The sequence below is a fragment of the Aythya ferina genome, assembly GCF_964211825.1.
Source record: "Aythya ferina genome assembly, chromosome: 3".
NCBI classification, from domain to species: Eukaryota; Metazoa; Chordata; class Aves; order Anseriformes; family Anatidae; genus Aythya; species Aythya ferina.
The window spans coordinates 104,940,648-104,961,107 of NC_140298.1; the positions used below are offsets into that span (position 1 = coordinate 104,940,648).

Consider the following 20,460-nt stretch of genomic DNA (forward strand, 5'->3'; position numbering starts at 1 on the left):
CATGAAAACACTGTTATTTCTTTTCTTGTTTTTAAATTCATTTCAAATGGTGTGAAATTAGTAATACGGATCTTGTTAGAAAACTGAAATTAAAACTTTTATCACCAAATCTGAAAATATTTTGGAAAATTTCATCTGAATATGGACATGAAAGAAAATCCTTACGACAGACTGTAAAGTCATTATCCTGTTAGTGAAATATTTGATTTATGTTACTAATGAAACAACTACTAAAGGGTCACTGTTGTAACATTTACAAGTGTTTCTTGCAGAAATCAAGGTGAGGACTATTCATCTATGAGATGTCTGAGTCAGCAGAAATCATGAATCTTAAGTTTTGGCATATTTTATGCATTAAAAAAAAAAAAAAAAAAAATTAAGTTGGCCTAATTTGTGACATCAGAACCAAATGGTAAAGCCTTTGTGGTTCATTTTAAAACCTAATGTGTAGTAAAATAAATCATATTACCCAACCTGTTAGTTTGATGCAATGTCCAAATTTAATCATGATTCCTGAAATAATGTTCAATAAGCTCTTTTCCTGTACAAATCGAACGACTTCAGGTTCATTATAACTGCAGTGCAAAGCTTCAGAGAAGCGCTTATGTGGTCTACAAACACGGGAGCATCAGCCTCCTGCTCCTGAGGAGCCATGAGCTTGAGCTTGTTGCTCAAGCTAAAAGGAATGATTTGTAGAAACAGGTAAAATATTAGGTTAAAAATTAATTAAGAAAGTAAAATCTTAGAAGAAATGAAAACATGTATAGAAACTGGATTACCTATCAATTTACAGTTCTTGAAATTGGGTCTTTTTGCTTTCAAGAAACATGTACAAAAATTTTAATGTCAACACACTGCACAGTTTAACACTGACCAACAACTTTCTGCATAACTAAGTCAAAAAACCTCCAGCCAAACCCTAAGACAGAAACACGTCACCTGCATGCTACGAACATTAACAATTAACCAGCGAGTGAACATGTCTTATAAGAAAATACTGAAAACTACCTTCCTCCCATTTTCTAATCCCTGATGGAAGTATTTACAAAGAATTGGTGGTACACCACAAACTACACTCCATAACGTGAGCTGTTGTAATCCTGCTCAAAAACAGAACAAACTCAGCAACAAGAAACCTCAAAGAAAATCTTGGTTAATTGCAGAAGCATTTTCTGTGAACCTGCATATACATCTCTGTAAGGCATTTTAGTAGTTTATGGTTCCTAAATTCATCATGTAGTTTAGTACAGCTGCCTTCATTTACAGAAACAATTATCTCCAATTACTTAGAGAAAAAGACTCCAGTAGTCAGTACACACCCCAAAGAAGGGTCATGCATAGGAGGAGCAAAAGAAACTCTTGCACCTCTCTAAAGTAATGACATTGGATTATTATTTGACTAAATTATTTCTTGAGAAAATTCAAGATAGGTTTCTTCTGGCACATCCAAAGGCTGTCTGTGTTGGCTTGCTTCGCAGGTGAACAGACCTACCAATTATATTACTTCTTATATCACAACCATGGCTGCTGAAGACAGCCTGTTTAGATGTTCGCCACTGGGCTCTTCACTCAAGAGCTATATTTGTACATACATATATTGGCTCGTATAGCAGATTGTTTGTGTATTAAACTGTCATGATGTTTCATTTTCTTCCAACTGGTTAAATGAACTGCCAAATTTAAACTGCAGCTCACCAGCGTAACACTCAAAATAGGTAGGAAAATCCCTTCATGCCATCAGCATAAAGTAACATGGCCTCATTAACTCCTAGAACACAGTAAGGAATGAGAATTTCCCTCTACTCTGCCTCGTCATTGACAGACAAAAAATCACATCAATGTAGGACTTTCAGAAAATGCACAAAATGCATCCATAATTTCTACAGCATTCACATCAGATCATAATCTGTAGGCAAATAAAACAACAGAAGTATGTAGAAGTGTGTGGACTTATAATGGTACCAACTCTTCTACTGTTAAAGAAATGAAAATCCTAGAGTGAAGTTGTGAATTTAACCCTCACGTTTTGAATATTCTAAATTACTTAATAGAGCCATAGGAAATTTCTGCAGATAGGGTCCTGAAGTTCACATCCTGATAAACTTTTGGTTAAGAGACCATGACTGCTTTATATGCGCTTCAACATCAGCAGCGTTTGGGGAACAAAGCCTCATAGAGAAAGCATTTCCTGGAAAATACTAAACCAGCACCTGGTTACACATGCTATGACAACCACTGGTTTGCAACACTAAATCACACCGCGTAGACTGTCACCCAGAGCATCCTTTACCACCCCAGCACAAGAAGGATTTAGCTGTTAGTTTCTGTTCCAGCATACGACCACGTCAGCCTGCTGCGTCATTGCAGTGTTACAGTACTGTGTAATCAGACCTGGGCAAAGGAACTGAGAAGTTTTGATTTCAAATCAAGAGGATTTTTCCTAAAGTAAAAACAAAAGAGGTACTCAGGATGTGCTTTCATTAATTGCTGTTTCTGTATGAACCACAAGCAACAAATTAAGCACCATAATTTGATTTTTATGTCTGGCCTAGACACCAGTCACTTTTATTCGCGCCACTACGTATGAGAAGAGATCTGGCTGCAGACAGGGATTTCTTAGTTTTCTTCACCACTACAGACCCACTACAGACCCAGCAAAGAAGGACAGAGGACAAGAGTCGAGTTTAATACTTCTCAAGTCCTCGGAAATTGCTTTTCCACCAAAATCTCTTTACCAGACTGAATTTGTGTGTGTTGGGGGGAAATCAAGGCTTTTGTTTTTTCTTTTTTAAAATCTAGCTATAAGATACAACAGCAAAAAATGTTTTTCTTTCTTTATAATCTGCGAAGTTGATCTCTATGCTCTGCTTGTTTCACAAGAAAATGCCATTGTGAAGCAGAAAGCTTGGGGGAAGAAAAAAATTACATGAAGGCAGTCACAGCTGGTTATTCTATGCTATATGTTAACATGCTCATTTTTTGTCTTGTTATATTTAAATAGGACAAATATTTAAAAAATATTTGTTCTACATAACTTTATGCACAAATGGCAGGCACTGATAACATGACAACCATGAATTTAACTCATACTCAAGCACATTTTATTTATGGTTCTTTCTGTAGCCCCCAGTGAAACAAATTTCTATTTTGATCACAGAATGTGTTGCAAAATATTTTGATTACTGCAAATCCATCATCTGCAACTGTGGTGTTAACATTAAGAATGGAGTAGAAATAGATAAAGCTTAGCTCAATAGTTTAAACTTGTATCATACCTTATGAGGCAAAACATCTAGGTATGTATGCCCTCATCACTAGCTAATATTAGTTCAGATCTACAGTTGTATTTATTAACCCATTGCTTTTTAGCTGTAAGACAATACAACATCATGGTTTCTACTTCTGTGTTTACATTCCAGAAAAACAATGCTCTTTCAAGTTGTCATGAAGTACAAAAGAGCTCTATAAGAACATAAAGAGATTTCCTTCCAGTACCAACCATTTTTTAGCTTTTTTATTTTGGGGCTTCAAGCACCTGCTTAAAAAATAGCAACTATTTTGGTCATATATGACCAATTTACTGTGTGTTTCAACATTACATTATAAACATTAAGCAAATGAGAACTAAAGTTTGTCTTCAGACCACTCAAACTACCTAGCTGAAGTATGTGCTCTGTCAACAATTTGTACTTTAAAATTTTACAAAGGTACGCATGATACAGTACGTTAAGAGGAAAAAAAAAAAAAAAAAGGTTTTCCTTCTAAGCCAGAACAAATTAAGAACATGAAAATTAAATGACAAAAAGCAAATGAAAAAAAAAAAAAATAAAAAACAAAACAAAACAATTTAATGATTTCAAAAACAAACAAACAAACAAACATGAAGTGCTTAGAAATGTATATAAGAAAACAATGTATTTTCATTTTTGAAGCACATTAAAAATTTAATTTTCTTGCATGCTTCCGGCAAATATGTCAGCGTGACATCCAAAAAACGCCAACAATTTCTGTTACTGGCATCTTCCCCTTTTCATCTCCTCCCAACAATAAATGGAGGAGGAACTCCAGTTGTTACAACGTGATTGTTCTTCGATTCCCACTCGAGCACATGGAAAAAGAGCATCTCAAAAGCATCTCGAGTAGATGCTCTAAGTGCAAATATACAATGAAAAAATGTCTAATAAAAGACTTTAATATGAAACAATTGACTATCACTGAAAAGACAGAATAGACCATTTTCTTACAAAGCTCTCTGCAGCAGTAGCTTCTCAAATACATGGAGTTCTGCTGATGGTTTTGTTTTTGATCTCTTGCCAGCAAAGATATAAAAGCAATACACCCATTAATTCTTTAAAGTTTTGATTGAAAATGGCATCTTTGGAAATATCCCTCTCTGTATTTCACAAATTCTTCTTGATAGAAACAGAGCACAACTGACTGAGAAAGAAATAAGGAAGAGGGAGCTACATTCCCATGTTGCCACACTTGGATGAAACTGCCTTAAAAAAATAAAACAAAATAAATAAATAAAACTTGCTGATTCAGTGCTGTTAACTGCCCCATGGATTACATCTAATCTTGCAAATTACCCATAAGGCACAGAAGTAGTGTTAAGCTAGCCATCGTTTTCCCCTACTCCATTTTTCATTTTACCTTGAAAAGCACGTTATACAATTAGCCAGAAAGAGTATGCAAGCAAAAGCTTCACCTTATTTACATTGTATTACACCACAACATGCAATCCACTATTCAACTTATCTAATTTGTTAATTTGATAACCAACACTTGCTGTAACTATTTTGAGATGATAAATATTGACTTATAGGTAATGAAGGCTCAAAACTGCATCTGCTTAAGACAACACAACTTTGATCAAGTCACTGCTGCAAAGTAAACAAGGAATAAACATTAAATAAACAGTTGTAAAAGCTTGTATTTCCTCCATGTTTCCAACCAATTTCACCAATACTAGTATGGAATATACAAGTAATTTGTTAAACAGGTAATAGATTTATTACCATTATACATTGTGTGCCTCCTATGAGCATTGCAGATATAACAACTTGCAACATTTCTCAAGAATTCTCCAAAATACTGTGTTTTATAAAAATACCTTGTATTACCATTGATATGACTTTTCCTTCTTTTTAGTACAAAATTAGCACAGAACAGTAAAATGCCAGTTCCATGTCAAAAGCCCTAAGCAAAATAGAGTTTCTGTTACCTTCTGGTAATGAGTAAACTAGCTTTAATTGCTGCAAATTAGTTGTTCCCCTTTCCATTGACTTACTTCACATCTCTCACATCCTCTAAAAATGCTTACACAGAAAATTAGCATGGATCAGGTGATACACAGCTACCTGTTAGCTCACGGAAACTTGTTTGTGGTATTCTCAGATTCCATTAGCTGCTTACACCTATAGCATGTTTCAAAACAGACATATCAATCTGTCTCATGTGCTCAAATGTTTCTGCTGTTTATCTCACAAAATGACATGGAAATCCAGGACAAATCGAAATTAAATGCAAACTGTGCATGATATATTAAGTCAGACAGTGAAAACTTTTTTTGTTTTGTTATTTGACATAGAATTTCTTTGCAATATAAATTTTAAAAGTAATCCATCTCTGACATTAGATATTATATAGGATCGGCTATTGGGTAGAAAATGTCAAGAGAAGAGTCTTAATGGAAAGAAAATACACAAATCATATCAGTTAAATACAATGCAAAGATCAAAATTACAAGACAAAAAGAAGTTTGTTGTTGGTGTTGTTGTTGTTGCACTATTAGCTTCTTCTTTAATTGGAGGGTTTCAAACATTATTACATGGTGATAACTGTGGCCAAAAAAATAAAATTGCCATGAACTGCCTGTTTCATTCTGATGACAGCATGGCAAACTGTTTCCCAAGTTTCCCTTCCAATCCATCACATTCTAAACTTAGACTGTATTGGTTTACTATCCATAGAAATGACCTCAGGATACAATGAAATTTCTGCTTTAACATTTATTCTTTGTAAGAACACATTTTTAGATATAAAGCATGCAAGACTGGGTAGGGTTTTGACTACAGCCATAAATCTGTTTAATCAATAAATCATCAATCTTACCAGCTGTACTTCTCCAAAGGCCCCTCTTCCAATCACCTTAACAACATCATAGTCTTCAGCTTTCATTTGTAAAGCTCGTATTTTTTCCACAATCTTCTCATCTAAAGCAAATTAAATAAAATGTGTTGTAATGCATGTGTTAACCAAATACAGTAATTTTCTTTAACATTTGCCATTTAGAGTCAAAATAAGACATTTGTATGCAAATGTTTAGAGCCTTATTGCTAATTCTTGAAATCTGTAGTCACCATAGAATCACCATAGAAAAGCTCTGTTGGAAAAACAACGAATGTTGTTTAGATGTAACAATTGAAATTTCTTTTAGATTTTGCCAGTTCTCATTCTACACCTCTGATAATCATAAACAAGCTTCCAGGAAGGCTCTGATAAGGACAAGAACCAGAGATGCCCATCTCGAATTTTCACACGTTTACTCCTGGCCATATGCTGTGTCACCACAATCGATGGACACTGTACGGAGAACACAGGAGTAAACCAAGTGAACCAAGTCCCTGTTACACACAAAAGCACTGCGGGTACAGCCAGCTTTTACACAACAGTCAGGCGGTGAGGAATACAGCTCAGTAACCTTCAGGCACAACTTCAGGCTAGATCACACTAGGATATGATTTCAGATCAATTTGTTCATGATATTGTAATTCATTGAGTATATTTATGTAACTACTGGTCATCACAAAGATCTTCCTTAGTGTTCACCACTTCTGTAGTATACGCCAACACCTCTAAAAGTTAGATCTACAATATCACGTTCTAGTATTCTCTGGTACAATATTCTGCAGCTAAGTTATTTTTAAAAAAAAATATATAAAAAAAAAAATTGTTTGCAGTTGGGGGAATCTCAATGAAAGTCAATGAAAGGAAAGTCAATGAAATTCTGACCTTGGACAAATTCTAAGGAACTGCAAGGTCCAAGCCACTGTAATTTTGCAAATGCAGCATGCTAGTGAATGCACTCCTGGCTAAATGCATTTTAAAAAAAATAAAAAATCTATTTACAATGATAAAAGCTAATGGAAGCAATGAGTGCAATCCAAAATACTGGAGGTGATCTTTCTTAAAAGTGACAAGTCTCAATATTGCCCTCACACATACTTATAGGAAGAGCAGAACTGTGCCAAAAAGGGCTGGCTCGAGCAAGATCTCTGCCAGGAAATATCATGAGATTGCATGAAGAGCTGTGGATGCTCACATCCAGAGAGGACTAGAGGTGTATATTGTGATATCCCTGTTTACAGTCAAAGACTGTGGAATTCGATCCCAAGAAAGGAATTAAAAGGGACTTCAGACTTAATGGGGGAAACAAAGGATTAGAGATGCAGTTAATTCAGTATGACATTAAAGATGGCATTGTCAGCGGGAAGTTAATGATAACAAATACCTGGTAAATAGTTTAACCATTCCTACATATTCCTGAAGGGCAACCTGGCAGGCTACAAGCAATCTATGAGATTCCTGACCATCGAGAGCATTTCTTTTAACCCCAGTGACCAGCAAGCCCAGTCAGGGAGACACCCTGATGTGTTACTCACAAACCAGAAAGAACTGACCAGGGATGACAAAGTTAATGGCAGCCTTGACTGAAGCAAGTGTGAGTTGGTGAAATTTAAGCTCCGGAGAAAACTGAGGAGGGCAAACAGCAGACCCTGGACTTCAGGAGAACAGACTACAGCTTGTTCAGGGGATTTACAGGCAGGATCCTGTGGGAAGCTAGAGTGGAGGGCAGAGGAGTGGGTTGATCTTTGAAGATGACGTGTTCATAGCACAAGAACAGTCTGTTCTAGTTAGCTAGAAATCAAGCAGGCATGGCAGAGAGCCACGCTAGCTGAATGGATAACCTCTGCCTCAACTCAAGCACAAAAAGCAAAGGTTTGGAACACGGAAGCTGAGCTGGGCTACCCCATACCCAGCAGCAATATCCCAGGCACATGAGGATGGAATTGGGAAAGCCAAGCTCAGCTGGAGCTGAAAACTAACCAGGGTTATGAAGGGCAACGAGCTTTTATAAAGCCGTAAAACTATCAATAAATGAAAGAATGATGCAAATGTTGGCCCACTGCTCCCAGTGGCGTAGGGCTTCAGTGGCAAAGGACATGGAGAAGATCAAGGTACTCTTGTGCCTTTTTTTGGCTCAGGCTTTACTGGCCTGTTCACAGGCCTCCCAGCTCCCTGAAGCTGACAGCAGAATGTCGGGCAGTCACAGTAGAAGAAATCAGAATTAAGGACTTAATCACCTTCCCTGATAAGATGGAAGACAAAGGAAGAACAGTGTACTTGTCCTTTCCTTGACTGTAGCATGGCTTTCAACATAGCATCTCAGTGCATCTTTGCAGTCAAACTGGGAGGACACCAACTGCAAGGAGAAATTACACGGCTAGTGGAAAACTTGCTGAAGCAGTGGTCAGAGGTTCACCTGTCCAACTGGCTGCTAATTCCAAACAAGGTGAATTAGGGATTGATACTGCCCCATATTGTTTAGTGTTTTTATTAATGGTCCAGAAGATAATATCAGTCTCCTCATTGAAGGTTCACTGATAACATGGCAAGGAGCACAGTGGAGGGCAGGGCTGCTCTTACAAGAATCACAGAACCACCAAGGTTGGAAGGGACCTTCAAGATCATCTGGTCCAACCGTCTCCCTACCACCAATGTCACCCACTAAACCATGTCCCTAAGCACCACACCCAACCTTTCCTTGAACACCCCCAGGGACGGTGTACACCACCTCCCTGTGTAACTCATTCCAATGTCTAACCACTCTTTCTGAGAAGAAATTTCTCCTCATTTCCAACCTGAACCTCCCCTGGTACAACTTGAGGCCATTCCCTCTAGTCCTATCACTAGTTACCTGTGAGCAGAGGCTGATCCCCAGCTCCCCACACCTTCCTTTCAGGCAGTTGCAGAGAGCAATAAGGTCTGCCCTGAGCCTCCTCTTCTCCAGACTAACCAACCTCAGTTCCCTCAGCCGCTCCTCACAGGACTTGTGCTCCAGGCCCTTCACCAGCTCCGTAGCCCTTCTCTGGACATGCTCCAGGGCCTCAATGTCCTTGTTGTAGTGAGGGGCCCAAAGCTGAACACAGTACTCCAGGTGCAGCCCCACCAACCAGAACATATAATGTGAGAAATGGGATCTGAGAGCCCTAGTGAACAACAGGATGAATGAACACGAACGAGCATTAAGCCTTTGCACTGACTGGACACCACCAGGTTGTTCTGGTTAATACACAGCCCGTAGGTTGAGGGAAGTAGGGAAGTGATTCTTCCCCTGGTTGTTACTTGTGAGACTGCATCTGGAATGGTGTATCTAGATTTGGGCTCCTCAGTGCAATAAAAAATATTTAAACACTCCCTAGCCTACTGGAAGACCACCAAGAAAGGTTGGACCACACAATGTACACTGAGAAGATGAAAGAGCTGGAGTTATTCAGCTTGGGAAGTCCAAATGGCTGGCCTAAACAGAAGCTGAGGGTTACAGAGCCCAGCTCTTCGCAGAGGTGCAGACTGAAAGAACAACAGGCAACAGATGAGTTGGCACATCAGAAATCCCACAGACTAGGAAAAAAATCCACACCAAGAAAGTGATCAGCACAGTACAGATTGTCCAAGGGAACTGCATCTTTGCAAATGTTAAAAATTTAACTGCACAAGGCCCTGAATAACCTGATGTAATGTCAAAACTGTTTTGCCTTCAAGCAGAGCTGGACCAGCTGATCTCCAAAGGTTCTTTCCAATCTGCTCCATTTTACAGTCCAATGATTCTGCGGGCTTTCAATGCTCACAGTACTGTGGCACACAAAATTCAGTGTACCAACAAGATTTGTGAAAGAATCCAGAGTGTGAACAGGAAAAGAAGTTGAGAGAATGCAGAGACCATTTTCTAGAGCTTAGGCAGCAAGTATACAACAGCAACAGTGGCTCTCCCATGCAAAATTTATTATTTTGTTCATGCTGTGAGCTGATTTTGCAGTCTGAGAAGGAAATGCACTTATTCAAGTGCAAATCAGAAGCTTTGGCACAAGACAGGGAGGACCAATGCAAACTTAAGGGAAGCAGCAGTAGAGAAGGAGTATCAGCAGATTTCATGTCAGAGAGAATATGCTGTTCTCTGACTTGTTTGAGCCCACAATGTTACATGTCACAAGGGAGAGGAATCACATCAATTTTATTTCCAAATGTTTCTGAGATGTTTCAAATGTTTTGAGATGTGCGAGATGAGATGGCATGGATTTAAATGTGTAATAGTAGGGTGTAGATCTACATAGCTTCATTATTGGTCAGAAACTCACAGGAATACTTCTGCTCTCAGAATATAACAGAAACATTATGAACAATTTTAATACAGTTCCAGTGAAACCCTTTAAAAATCAGTATTGCAGTTAATACATTATATATATAATGATATATGTATTTTTATATCTATAAATATATATATTGTATATATTTTATGTGTGTAATCAAATGAGGTACCAGCTAAGGAATTACCAGTTTTATCAACCCTGTTAAGTGTTAAAGGTAGAATACTACTTACTCTTCCAAGATTTAATGATCTTTGAAAAAAAATCTACAGAGACAGATGTTGTGGGTGTTATATAGATGTCACTTATACAGATGGAGTTTCTGTTTTCTCATAAAGTTTAACAGATAGGGAATAGATAATCAAAGCATGGAACTAACTTGAAGCAAAACACAGGCTGCAGGAAGGCAAGCTCAGAGAAACCCTGAAGCAATGTCATATCTGCAGCATGCTGAATCATATGATTTGGTTCATGTATCACATAACATGACCTAACTCAAGGTGCAGGAGACCTTTCCAACACTATCCTTTTACTACAGAAAAACATTTCAGAAGGTTTCATGCAGCTCAGTTTGTATGCACAGATACCAGAGATTATATCTTACACATCAATTTGCAAAAACAGGAAGTCCAGCAGAAGAAGAATATCAACTTAAAATGTAGACACTAGATGGACTGCCCAGTACCAGAATAAGATGGCACTCTGACATTTGAGTTAAAATTCCTAAAATGTGAAAATATCATCACCTATGATTCAGGTTTCTTCATTAGGAAGGACAAGGAATGCTAGATAGCAAGAGTGTTTAAAGACAGCTTTTGATTTACTACTTGAAAATAGCACTATAACCTTTAAACAAACGAAGCTTCACTTTCTGAAAGGGCAGAGTGTTTGGATCAGTCACTGACAGCTGGCAGCAAGAATGTAGCTGAAGGTTACAAGTGCTGGTGAAAATGGAATAAATACCTAACTAGAAGTACAAAACTGAGGGTGGTGAGGCTGGCGAGGCAAGCTTTTCTTCTTTAAAAAAAAAAAAAAAAAGTGTCATATCCAAGTTATTTCCTTGAAAGTTAAAAAGAACATGTATCAGGCAGATCTGGGGTGTGCATATACGAGGAATAGAGGACTAAGAATGCAATGGAGTGAAATTTGACTATGTCTGATCTGTAAGAATAAATCACAGAGTGCTGCTATGAAGTATAGTAAGTCGAAAGTTGCTGCTGTGGGCAAAAGTCTAGCCAGAACTGAAGCTGAAGTACAGCCAGGAAGTGCTGCAATCTCACACCCTCCCTAAACAAAACAAAAAGCACAACAGAAATACTGAGGTAGGTATGCATTAAGTAAAGGTGTCTGGGGAACGCAAGCTGCTGGGCAACTTGTGGAAGGCGCAAAAACTAGGACTCAGCTTCAGACAGACTAACATCTCCTCCAGAGAAAAGAAAGACAGATACATCTTGTTTTCCACAGATAAAATGAATAGAATATACAGAAAGAGCAAGTAGCTTTCCTCACAGAGGAGACATCCCTGATCTAATGAAAGTAAGCCTGAACGTACCCAAATGGAAAAATTTTAATTTTCCATTTAATAACAATAACATATATTTCACAGCTCAGAGGAGGGCCACAAAAATGATCGAAGTGCTGGAACATTTCTCCCAAGAAAACAGGCTGAGAGATTTGGGATTATTCAGCCTGGAGAAGAGAAGGCTCCAGGGAGACCTTAGCACAGCCATTTAATGCAAAAAAGGGGCTTAAAAAAAAAGAGAGAGAAAGACCAGGGCCCTTAGTGACAGGACAAGATATAAGGGTTTTAAACTAAAAGAGGGTAGATATAGGCTGAATATAAGGAACAAATGTGTTATGATGAGGGTGGTGAGGTACTGGAATATGTCGCCCAGAGAAGTTGTGGATGCCCCATCACAGGAAGTGTTCAAAATCACGTTGGATAAAGCAACCTGATGTAGATGTCCCTGCCCAAGGAAGGGCACTGGGTTAGCTGATATGTAAAGGTCCCTTCCAACCCAAACCATTCTATGATTCTGTGTAACTTGTTTATACATGCAAGACATTCTGTCTTAAATGTTGTGGGCCTAACTCATGCTCCTCTTGGAAAACATTGATTTGATACCTCCCCATCACTACGCTTAACAGAATGACAGCATTAAAAATGAAAATGAAGCCAAACCTGCTCTGGTGGCTGCAGTGACCTGGCAAGTAGTAGTCTTAAAGAAGCCAAGAGAAAATAAAAGGGGAAATTAACTCATTAACTCAACATAAAAACTAAATTTCTAAGATTTCTCTTGGCATGCAACATTTTGCCTGTGTCACTGACATGAAGCACGGAACACAGAGTTACAATCATGATAAGCATTAATGCCATAATGAATTTCTGTTGGTAACTGTATAGCACCTTCAGTGACATAACAAAACGTAAGGGAAGGAATTAGAAATGTCAATTTTGCAAAAAGTTCATCTTGCAATAGGAATCAATGCATAGAATGTTGTTGATCAGTTTATGGAGTTAAACTGACCTTCTGGATTGTACCAGGAGTGTTGATGGAAACACTCCCTTTGCAGCTTGGTCTTCCTTAAAAACCATTCTTCGTTCCCTTCTATTCTTGACAATAGATTATCAACAATTAAATATATTTTGTCCATAAAATTGTTGCTTAATTATTTAATTTTCCTTCTCCCAGAAGTTAAAGCAGCTAACAGGCTGTGGTAGTACCTGTGTGGAAGACAACCTGAAAAAGGCATGAGCCACCAAGACATGATTCAACACTTAGCAAATCTCAGATGGCAGAAAAAGAGACTTGGAAGAATTTACTCAATCTGTTGTTATAGCCTAGATGACAGGCAAGGAAAAGAAAAGGAAAGATTTATTACACCAAGACCATCCTGGAAAACTCAAGCTTCTCCTCTAAAATTAGCAAGCTAATTTTTGTTCTCAGAGGACTATGAAATTCCTCTCATTGTTTTTGGAATGAGATATTACGTTATGCTTTCCTGTCCCATGAATACTCAGAGAAAAAAAAGCAGTTTAAACAGAATCCTAACAGCAGAATAAAGCAATTTAGAAGACTGAAAAGGAGTGGTAATACTTATGTGCCCCATGTGATAAATACATGCTCTACTTTGGTTCCATGTTTTGGAAAAAATGGCAAGAAAACAGAATAATACGGCATGGTGGCTTTTACCCATTTGGGCATCTGAACTCCACCACAACTGCTCTCTCACTCACCCTCCTCAAAGAGAAAGGGGGAGAAAATAGGATGGAAAGGGCTTAAGGGCTAAAATAAGGACAAGGAGACCACTCAACAATTAGAGTTATGGACAAAACAGACTCGGCACAGGGAGATTAATATAATTTATTGCCTACCACTTTCAGACTACAACAGTGAGAAACAAAAAAGCAAACTAAAACCACCTCCCCCCCCCAACAAGCAGCATTGGGGAACAGGGAATGGGGGCTGTGGTCAGTCCCTGAAGCTTCGTCTTGGCTGCTCCTTCACAGTCACTCTCTGCCCCTGCTCCCACATGGCTCCGTACCACAGGGTCCATCCCCCAGAAGCAAACTGCTCCAGCACGGGTCCCCCACGGGCTGCAGCTCCCCCCAGACCCCCTGCTCCTGCGTGGGCTCTCCATGGGCCTCAGCCTCCTCCAGGCCACATCCACCTGCTCCACCAGGGGCTCCTCCACGGGCTGCAGCGTGGAGATCTGCTCCATGTGAGACCCATGGGCTGCAGGGGGACAGCCTGCTCCACCAGGGGCCTCTCCACAGGCCACAGGGGAACTGCTGCTGCCTGCCTGGAGCACCTCCTGCCCTCCTGCTGCACTGACCTTGGGGGCTGCGGGGCTGCTTTGCTCTCATTTCTCACTCCTCTCCCAGCTGCTGTTGTGCAACAGGTTATATTTTTTGTTGCTATTATTATTATTATTATTATTATTATTATTATTATTATTATTATTATTATTTCTTAAATCTTTCAATCTGCTCTCCCAGAGGCCCACTCACCATTACCCACTGGCTCAGATGTGGCCAGCAGCAGGTCCCTTTTGGAGCTGGCTCTGATCTGACATGGGGCAGCTGCTGGGCTCTGCTCACAGAGGCTGCCCCTGCAGCCCCCCTGCTTCCAAATCTTTGCCACATGAACCCCATACATAAGGGAAAGCAGGTGATAAAAAAGTTTCTTGCTATCATACACATGAAGAGGCTTCTTCTGCAAAATGGTAACAGAAGCAGAATATACCAAACTCTTACAGTACAAGCAATTAATAAATTTTAACTTTGTGAAATGAGCTAACACTTGAATTTCAGCTTGAAAATACGTGTTGAGCTGAGTATCAATTAATGTCTCATCTGAGACGTAAACATTTCAAATTAAAATAAGCCATCAATAAAACATTAAACCTTCTACTAATGACTTGCAGTAAATTTGAATTAGGGTATATTCAAATCCCTGGGAATATAGTAAAAAATAAACGCCCTTCTCAAAGCAGTATTGTGAAAGAACTGATTAAATTGACTAAAATTGTCATGATTATTGCACCATTTTGCACAAATTTTAAAGATTCATATGATGTGGATAAAAATACTTCCTTTACTTTGCATTATAGAGTGTTTAACTCACAAAATGGCCATGACACCTCTCTGCAGCTGCCTCAGGCCGCCCTTCTGCCTGGAGGAGGGATGCAGGCTCCAGATTCCCCGAACAGACCACTCAGCAGAGGTCTGTCAGAACCTTTTGACAATAAAACTCATCCAGGCATTTGCTACAGCTCTTCAGATGTTGAGAAAAATGAGAAGAGACAAGAACTCGTTGTTCCCTAACCTAAGAGAAGAACTTACTGTTCCATAAAATTTAATACTACTCCCAACTCCTCTTCCAACACCACAACAGCAAGAGGCTTCAGCAAGCATGGGTATACTCTTCCCTTCAACTGATACTTAGAATGGTTTCCAAAAAGACTTAAAATATTGGTTCAACTTGAAATTGCATAAAACAGTAAGGACAGTAAGAATCTGATTTTGTTTTTTTTTTTTTCCTGTACCTGATCAGATCCTTTTATGCTGGTACATGTAATGGAGAAGTGATATGAAAATCTGAAACTGGTCTTTTTTTTTTTTTTTGCCTGACTTGTTCTAACAGAAATAAACCAACAAAACTACCAACCCACCATCTGCATTAATTCGGATCAGTTCCCCAGCCTGGTTCAAACAAACCACACACACCTGAATTGGACAAGACTGAAACAAATCGCAGGTTTCTGATTCTTTCAGTTGCAATGCCAATGCATTACCAGCTTCAAAGGTCTAGAAAATTCTCACTTCAAAACACTTTTTTAAAAAGGTGTAAGTCACAGAAGATATGCAGCACTACTTTTCTTTCTTTCCCAGGCAGTACCAAAACACAAGTTACATCGGTAAATTCTTTAAAGAGATGAATGACTTCACAACGTGTGAACCAAAATAGTCACCTCTTACACATTTTTGGTTTCTTCTCCCCCTCACCCTCCAAAGTACAACAGGTAAGGATAAAGTGAAAACTCTTTATTAACTACTGTGAATTTAAAGACTTGTCTAACTGTAAGTGACAGATTTTTAAAGACACATCTGAGGTCTGAGGTCTCTTTATCTATTATTCATCTATTTCAACCAAAAACTGTCAGTTGACTTCAAAAACAAAAGCAGTAATAAAACTGTGAACCACAGAAGATGATTGTGTTTCTGCCACTGCTGGTAGCATGGCTGCCACATCAGATACTGAGTAATATTTAACACAGCAACAAGAGAGAAGCTGAGATAGAAGAAGGAATCATAGAATCATAGAATCATAGAATCATAGAATCAGTAAGGTTGGAAAAGACCTCCAAGATCATCTTGTCCAACCATCAGCCTACTGCCAATGTCACCCACTAAACCATGTCCCTGAGCACCAGGTCATTCATACTGAAGATAAATTAAGCATGATTTTATGTGAAAATAGTATTAAAAAATAAAAGTTTAAAGGCAAGAAGAAAATATTTCTGTGGGAAATTACAGTGTCAATTTAGAAAGCAGACTCTGTGCAGTGAAATAAATGCTTGAGGTTTTAAATGCAATTGTTAGCTCATCATTTGGCAAAATACAGGATCTATAAGATCTGACCTGCATTTTCCCATATTAGAGCATGCCACGTTAGGCAACAGCGTGCAAATGAATCCAATTAACCCTTAGTGAGTTGGTGCCAGAAATCTCTGGTGTGTGGCAGAGAAGTGGGAGGGAACAAGACAGCTGCTGGCCATCCCCAGCATCTCTCCCCAACCTGATGGCACTTTGGAAGCAGAGGAGAGGAAATATTCATGCGCCAGCAGGATGCACAGATCAGAGCAGGATGCAACCAGCTCCATCCAACACATTACAGGCCAAAAGCACATGCTGGTGTGTGCAAGAGCCTGTGGTATGCTTTAGATCTCAGATAGAAGAAGGAGCAGCAGTCTTCAGAAAAGGGAACAGACAGCAAGAATATTCAGGGAATATTCACTTACAATACACAGTTGCAGGTAACAAAATTACCTAAAATCCTGTTCCTGACCTTTCTTCTTTTAAAAATATCTACTTGCATTCATTTTAACTTAGGACTATGAAAAATCCCAAGGTATGCCTCCACTTCTAACCTGCCGCTTCTTATTTATTCTGTATTCAAGCTATAGAGCTCTGCAAAACTTCACAGAGAAGCACTGAACTCCAAACATGAGAACTCACTACAAAGGACTACGCCAGCAACCACTTATTTGAGAGGCATGGAAATTCAAAGAAGTCCTAGAGCAATGGAGAGCAGCCTCATAATTCTTACTGGAAATGAATCAAGAGGAGTGGCTGATAGACTGCATTCACAGTAACCTTGACACATGCAAATTTTTTTAGTGTAAACAACAAAGAGTTATCCCAAAAAGCCTTACTCACTGCAACATGTATTTTAAATCAAATAACCCACTATTTGTACAATATTTTGTTTATGTACATACATACATGGCTGAAAAACATTTTAAAAAGATAAAGTACAGTTACTCTTAAAATCAAAATAAAGTTAACTCTTACTGTAACAGTCTTACATTTTCACATGCTCAATAAATGTTTAGATCCTGTCTACAATTAATTTGCACAGAATCAAGCATTTACACGAAGGTCCAAAAATGCACCCATAGATTTTAAGGTACAATAATTAAGTTTTAAAATCAACAGAAGACGTCTGGTTAAATAAGACTTTATATACAGTGTTTACATTTTGCATAATTCTTACTTGCATAATTTATAATAACTGGGATATGTTTTGCAAATTACTTCACAGCACATAATCAAAATAAATATTTAACACAGAAGGATTTTTCTAACTGTAGTTGTAAAAATTACACTCTACAGTCAGTATTTTCCAATACATTTTCACCAATATAACAACTCCTTAAAATGAAACATCTCTGTAACAAGTGGTCCTTCAAAGCTTTCTTTAACATCTTTCTTAATAAAGTCAGAGGTACAATAATTAGTAAAAAAAAAAATCAGCAATGCATTTGTGACCACTCAGTTTCTACAACTACAATCACAACAATGTCGTTAAAAGGCCGCTTGCAACTTACATCTATTTAGGAAATTATCAATATTCTTGTTCTTCCTCAGCGCTGGGTAATCCAGATCAAGGACCAAAGAATTCAAGCCATCCTGAAAAGAAATAAAAATATGTTAACTGAGTACTAAAATAATAATTACTACACCACTTTTCTTAAGAGATACTGCACTGAGACTGGTTGTATGTTATTTAAACATGTGTTATATTCCTAGCAGGAAAATAAAACAAGCTCTCAAGTGTGCTTATACACCACTCACCCCAAAGCAGCACACAAAACACAATGACAGGTTCCAGACTGGTCTAGAAACAGTGCAGATACACTACCACTAATTAGCGGCACTGGGACTTAAACTGAAGGAGTAGTTTTAATCTTAACCAGTAAGCAATCCTAATGCTTAAAGACGGATTTAATTACCCACACTATTATTTTGATCACGTTGTCTCTACCTTCTTATTCTGGCTGTTCAAAATCTGACAGCATATTTTTGCTCTTGGAAGGAAGGCATGAAGGTTCACCACATAATTCAAGCTCACAAAACGATACTGCTTAATTTTGAGGTGAGTCAAAAAAATAAAGCAGAAGCCTGTGAACCATTCTGCTAATCAATGCTTTCATCAGCTATCAACGCTGCCATCTCCACACCCGAGACCTCTCAGAACAGCAAAGAACAACATCACCAAAGTCTGACCTAAAAATAGTCTTTTAAATGCCTGCTCCAAGGCTTAAACTCAATTCCACCTTTCAGCAACCTAGAAGAATTTCACAGATTATGCTCCATAACACACAGCCTTTTCCAGTAACATAAAGACAAATAAAAATAAAAATTAGTTTCAGCCACTAGGAGCCAGAGACTGCATTCATACTCAGCATCTTCAGCATTTTACCTGAACTGCCAGTTTTGTTCACTGCTTTAAGAACAAAACCCTGAGATTGCTTCTTAAGATTTCTGAGCATGAGCAGGGCACAGAGATTTTAGCCAGAGACCTCATCATGTGTATTAATAAGCAACCAACAGAACTGCACAGCCTTTCAATACCCGACACTCATAAATGAGGCTACAGAATCATAGCTATAGCTACCAACCCACTTGTTTATTTTTAAAAATGCCCGGTAAGGGATTGTTTCTGTTGCAAATCTCACTAAAATTATTATCATCTCTAATAATATACCTACTTGGATAGGTATATTTAAAGGCAGGGCCCAAGATTATTAGATACCCACCAAATGCCAGCCTGTGCTACATATGTATATATACAAATAAGACAGCCTCATCCCTAGAGATGTCACTTTTCAGTTTCACCGCATAAAACATTAATGATTAAGCACATTTTCAAAACTGAGAGACTCAATTGCACTGTTTTTATATTTTATCTTATTTGTTTTGCCTCCTAGCAAATGAAAGTGTCTTGGGAAACATCGCTAGCAGCCACGAGACCGTTTATGGAAAACAGGAGTTGCTGAAGGAATTACAGATGTATTTGTGTGATTTCCTATACAGATGACTAAAGGTCAGAGACTACAAGCTTGCCTTTCCTCTTTGTTTAATTGGTGTGAAAACATAATTAGCATCTCATTAGGATCATCTGTGGGGTTCCTAACTGGACTACAATTATTGTATTTGACGTAATCATAAAACATCAGACTCACAGATGCATTAAAACATTGCATGAAGCATAAAACTTCATCAAAGGCAAAAACTCTTGAAAGGTCATCCCAACAAGTAGGAAATCAAGAAAAGGAAGCAGGAGGCCTGCCTGGATGAGGAAAGAGCTGCACTCAGACATGAAAAGCAGTGAGGGCAGGTGACCCAGGAGGACGGAGCTGATGTCCCATCGTGCAGGCACAGTGTCAGGAAACCCAAGGCTGACCTGGAGGTGAGGGAAGGGGATGGAGAAAATGCTCCTGAAAACCAGTTCCAAACACATGAACAGCAAGGTGATCAGTAACAGTCAGCATGGATTTATGAACAGGCAATCACGCTTTACCAAGCTGATAGCCTTCTGTAATGAGGCAACTAATTTGGTGGATAAGGGGAAAACAGTTGATGTTGTTTACCTCAACTCTAAAGATTTTGGCACTGTCTTCCACTGCATGCTCAGAAACAAGCTGACAAAGCATGGGTTACACAAGTGGGAGGTGAGAGGATTGAAGACTGGCTGGAAGACTGGGCCTGGAAGACTTTGATCACTGGCAGAAAGTCCAGTGGAAGGCCAGTCGCTAGTGGTACACCCCAAGGCTCGATACTGGGGCCAGTAATGTTTAACGTCTTTATTAATGACTTGCTGCACACTGCAAACAAACAAAAATAAACTAGGGCACGCGGCTGACACACCAGAGGGCTGGGCTGCTATCCAAATGGACCTCAACTGCACAGCGAGAACATCAAGGGGAAATGCAGCAGGGGAGGAATAACCCCAGGCACAGGCTT

General features: G+C 38.8%; 1 protein-coding gene across 3 annotated transcripts in view; it reads right to left on the bottom strand.

The window, feature by feature from the left end:
* Nucleotides 1-20,460, bottom strand: part of ROCK2 (Rho associated coiled-coil containing protein kinase 2) — a 103,252-nt gene that overhangs the window by 42,765 nt on the left and 40,027 nt on the right. For all 3 annotated transcript variants that reach the window (XM_084516020.1, XM_084516019.1, XM_084516021.1), the window contains exons 2-3: nucleotides 18,042-18,123; nucleotides 6,115-6,215 (exon numbers count right to left, since the gene is read on the bottom strand). In XM_084516020.1, coding sequence (XP_084372146.1) covers nucleotides 6,115-6,215; nucleotides 18,042-18,123 — 183 coding nt within the window. The remainder of the gene's footprint in view (nucleotides 1-6,114; nucleotides 6,216-18,041; nucleotides 18,124-20,460) is intronic.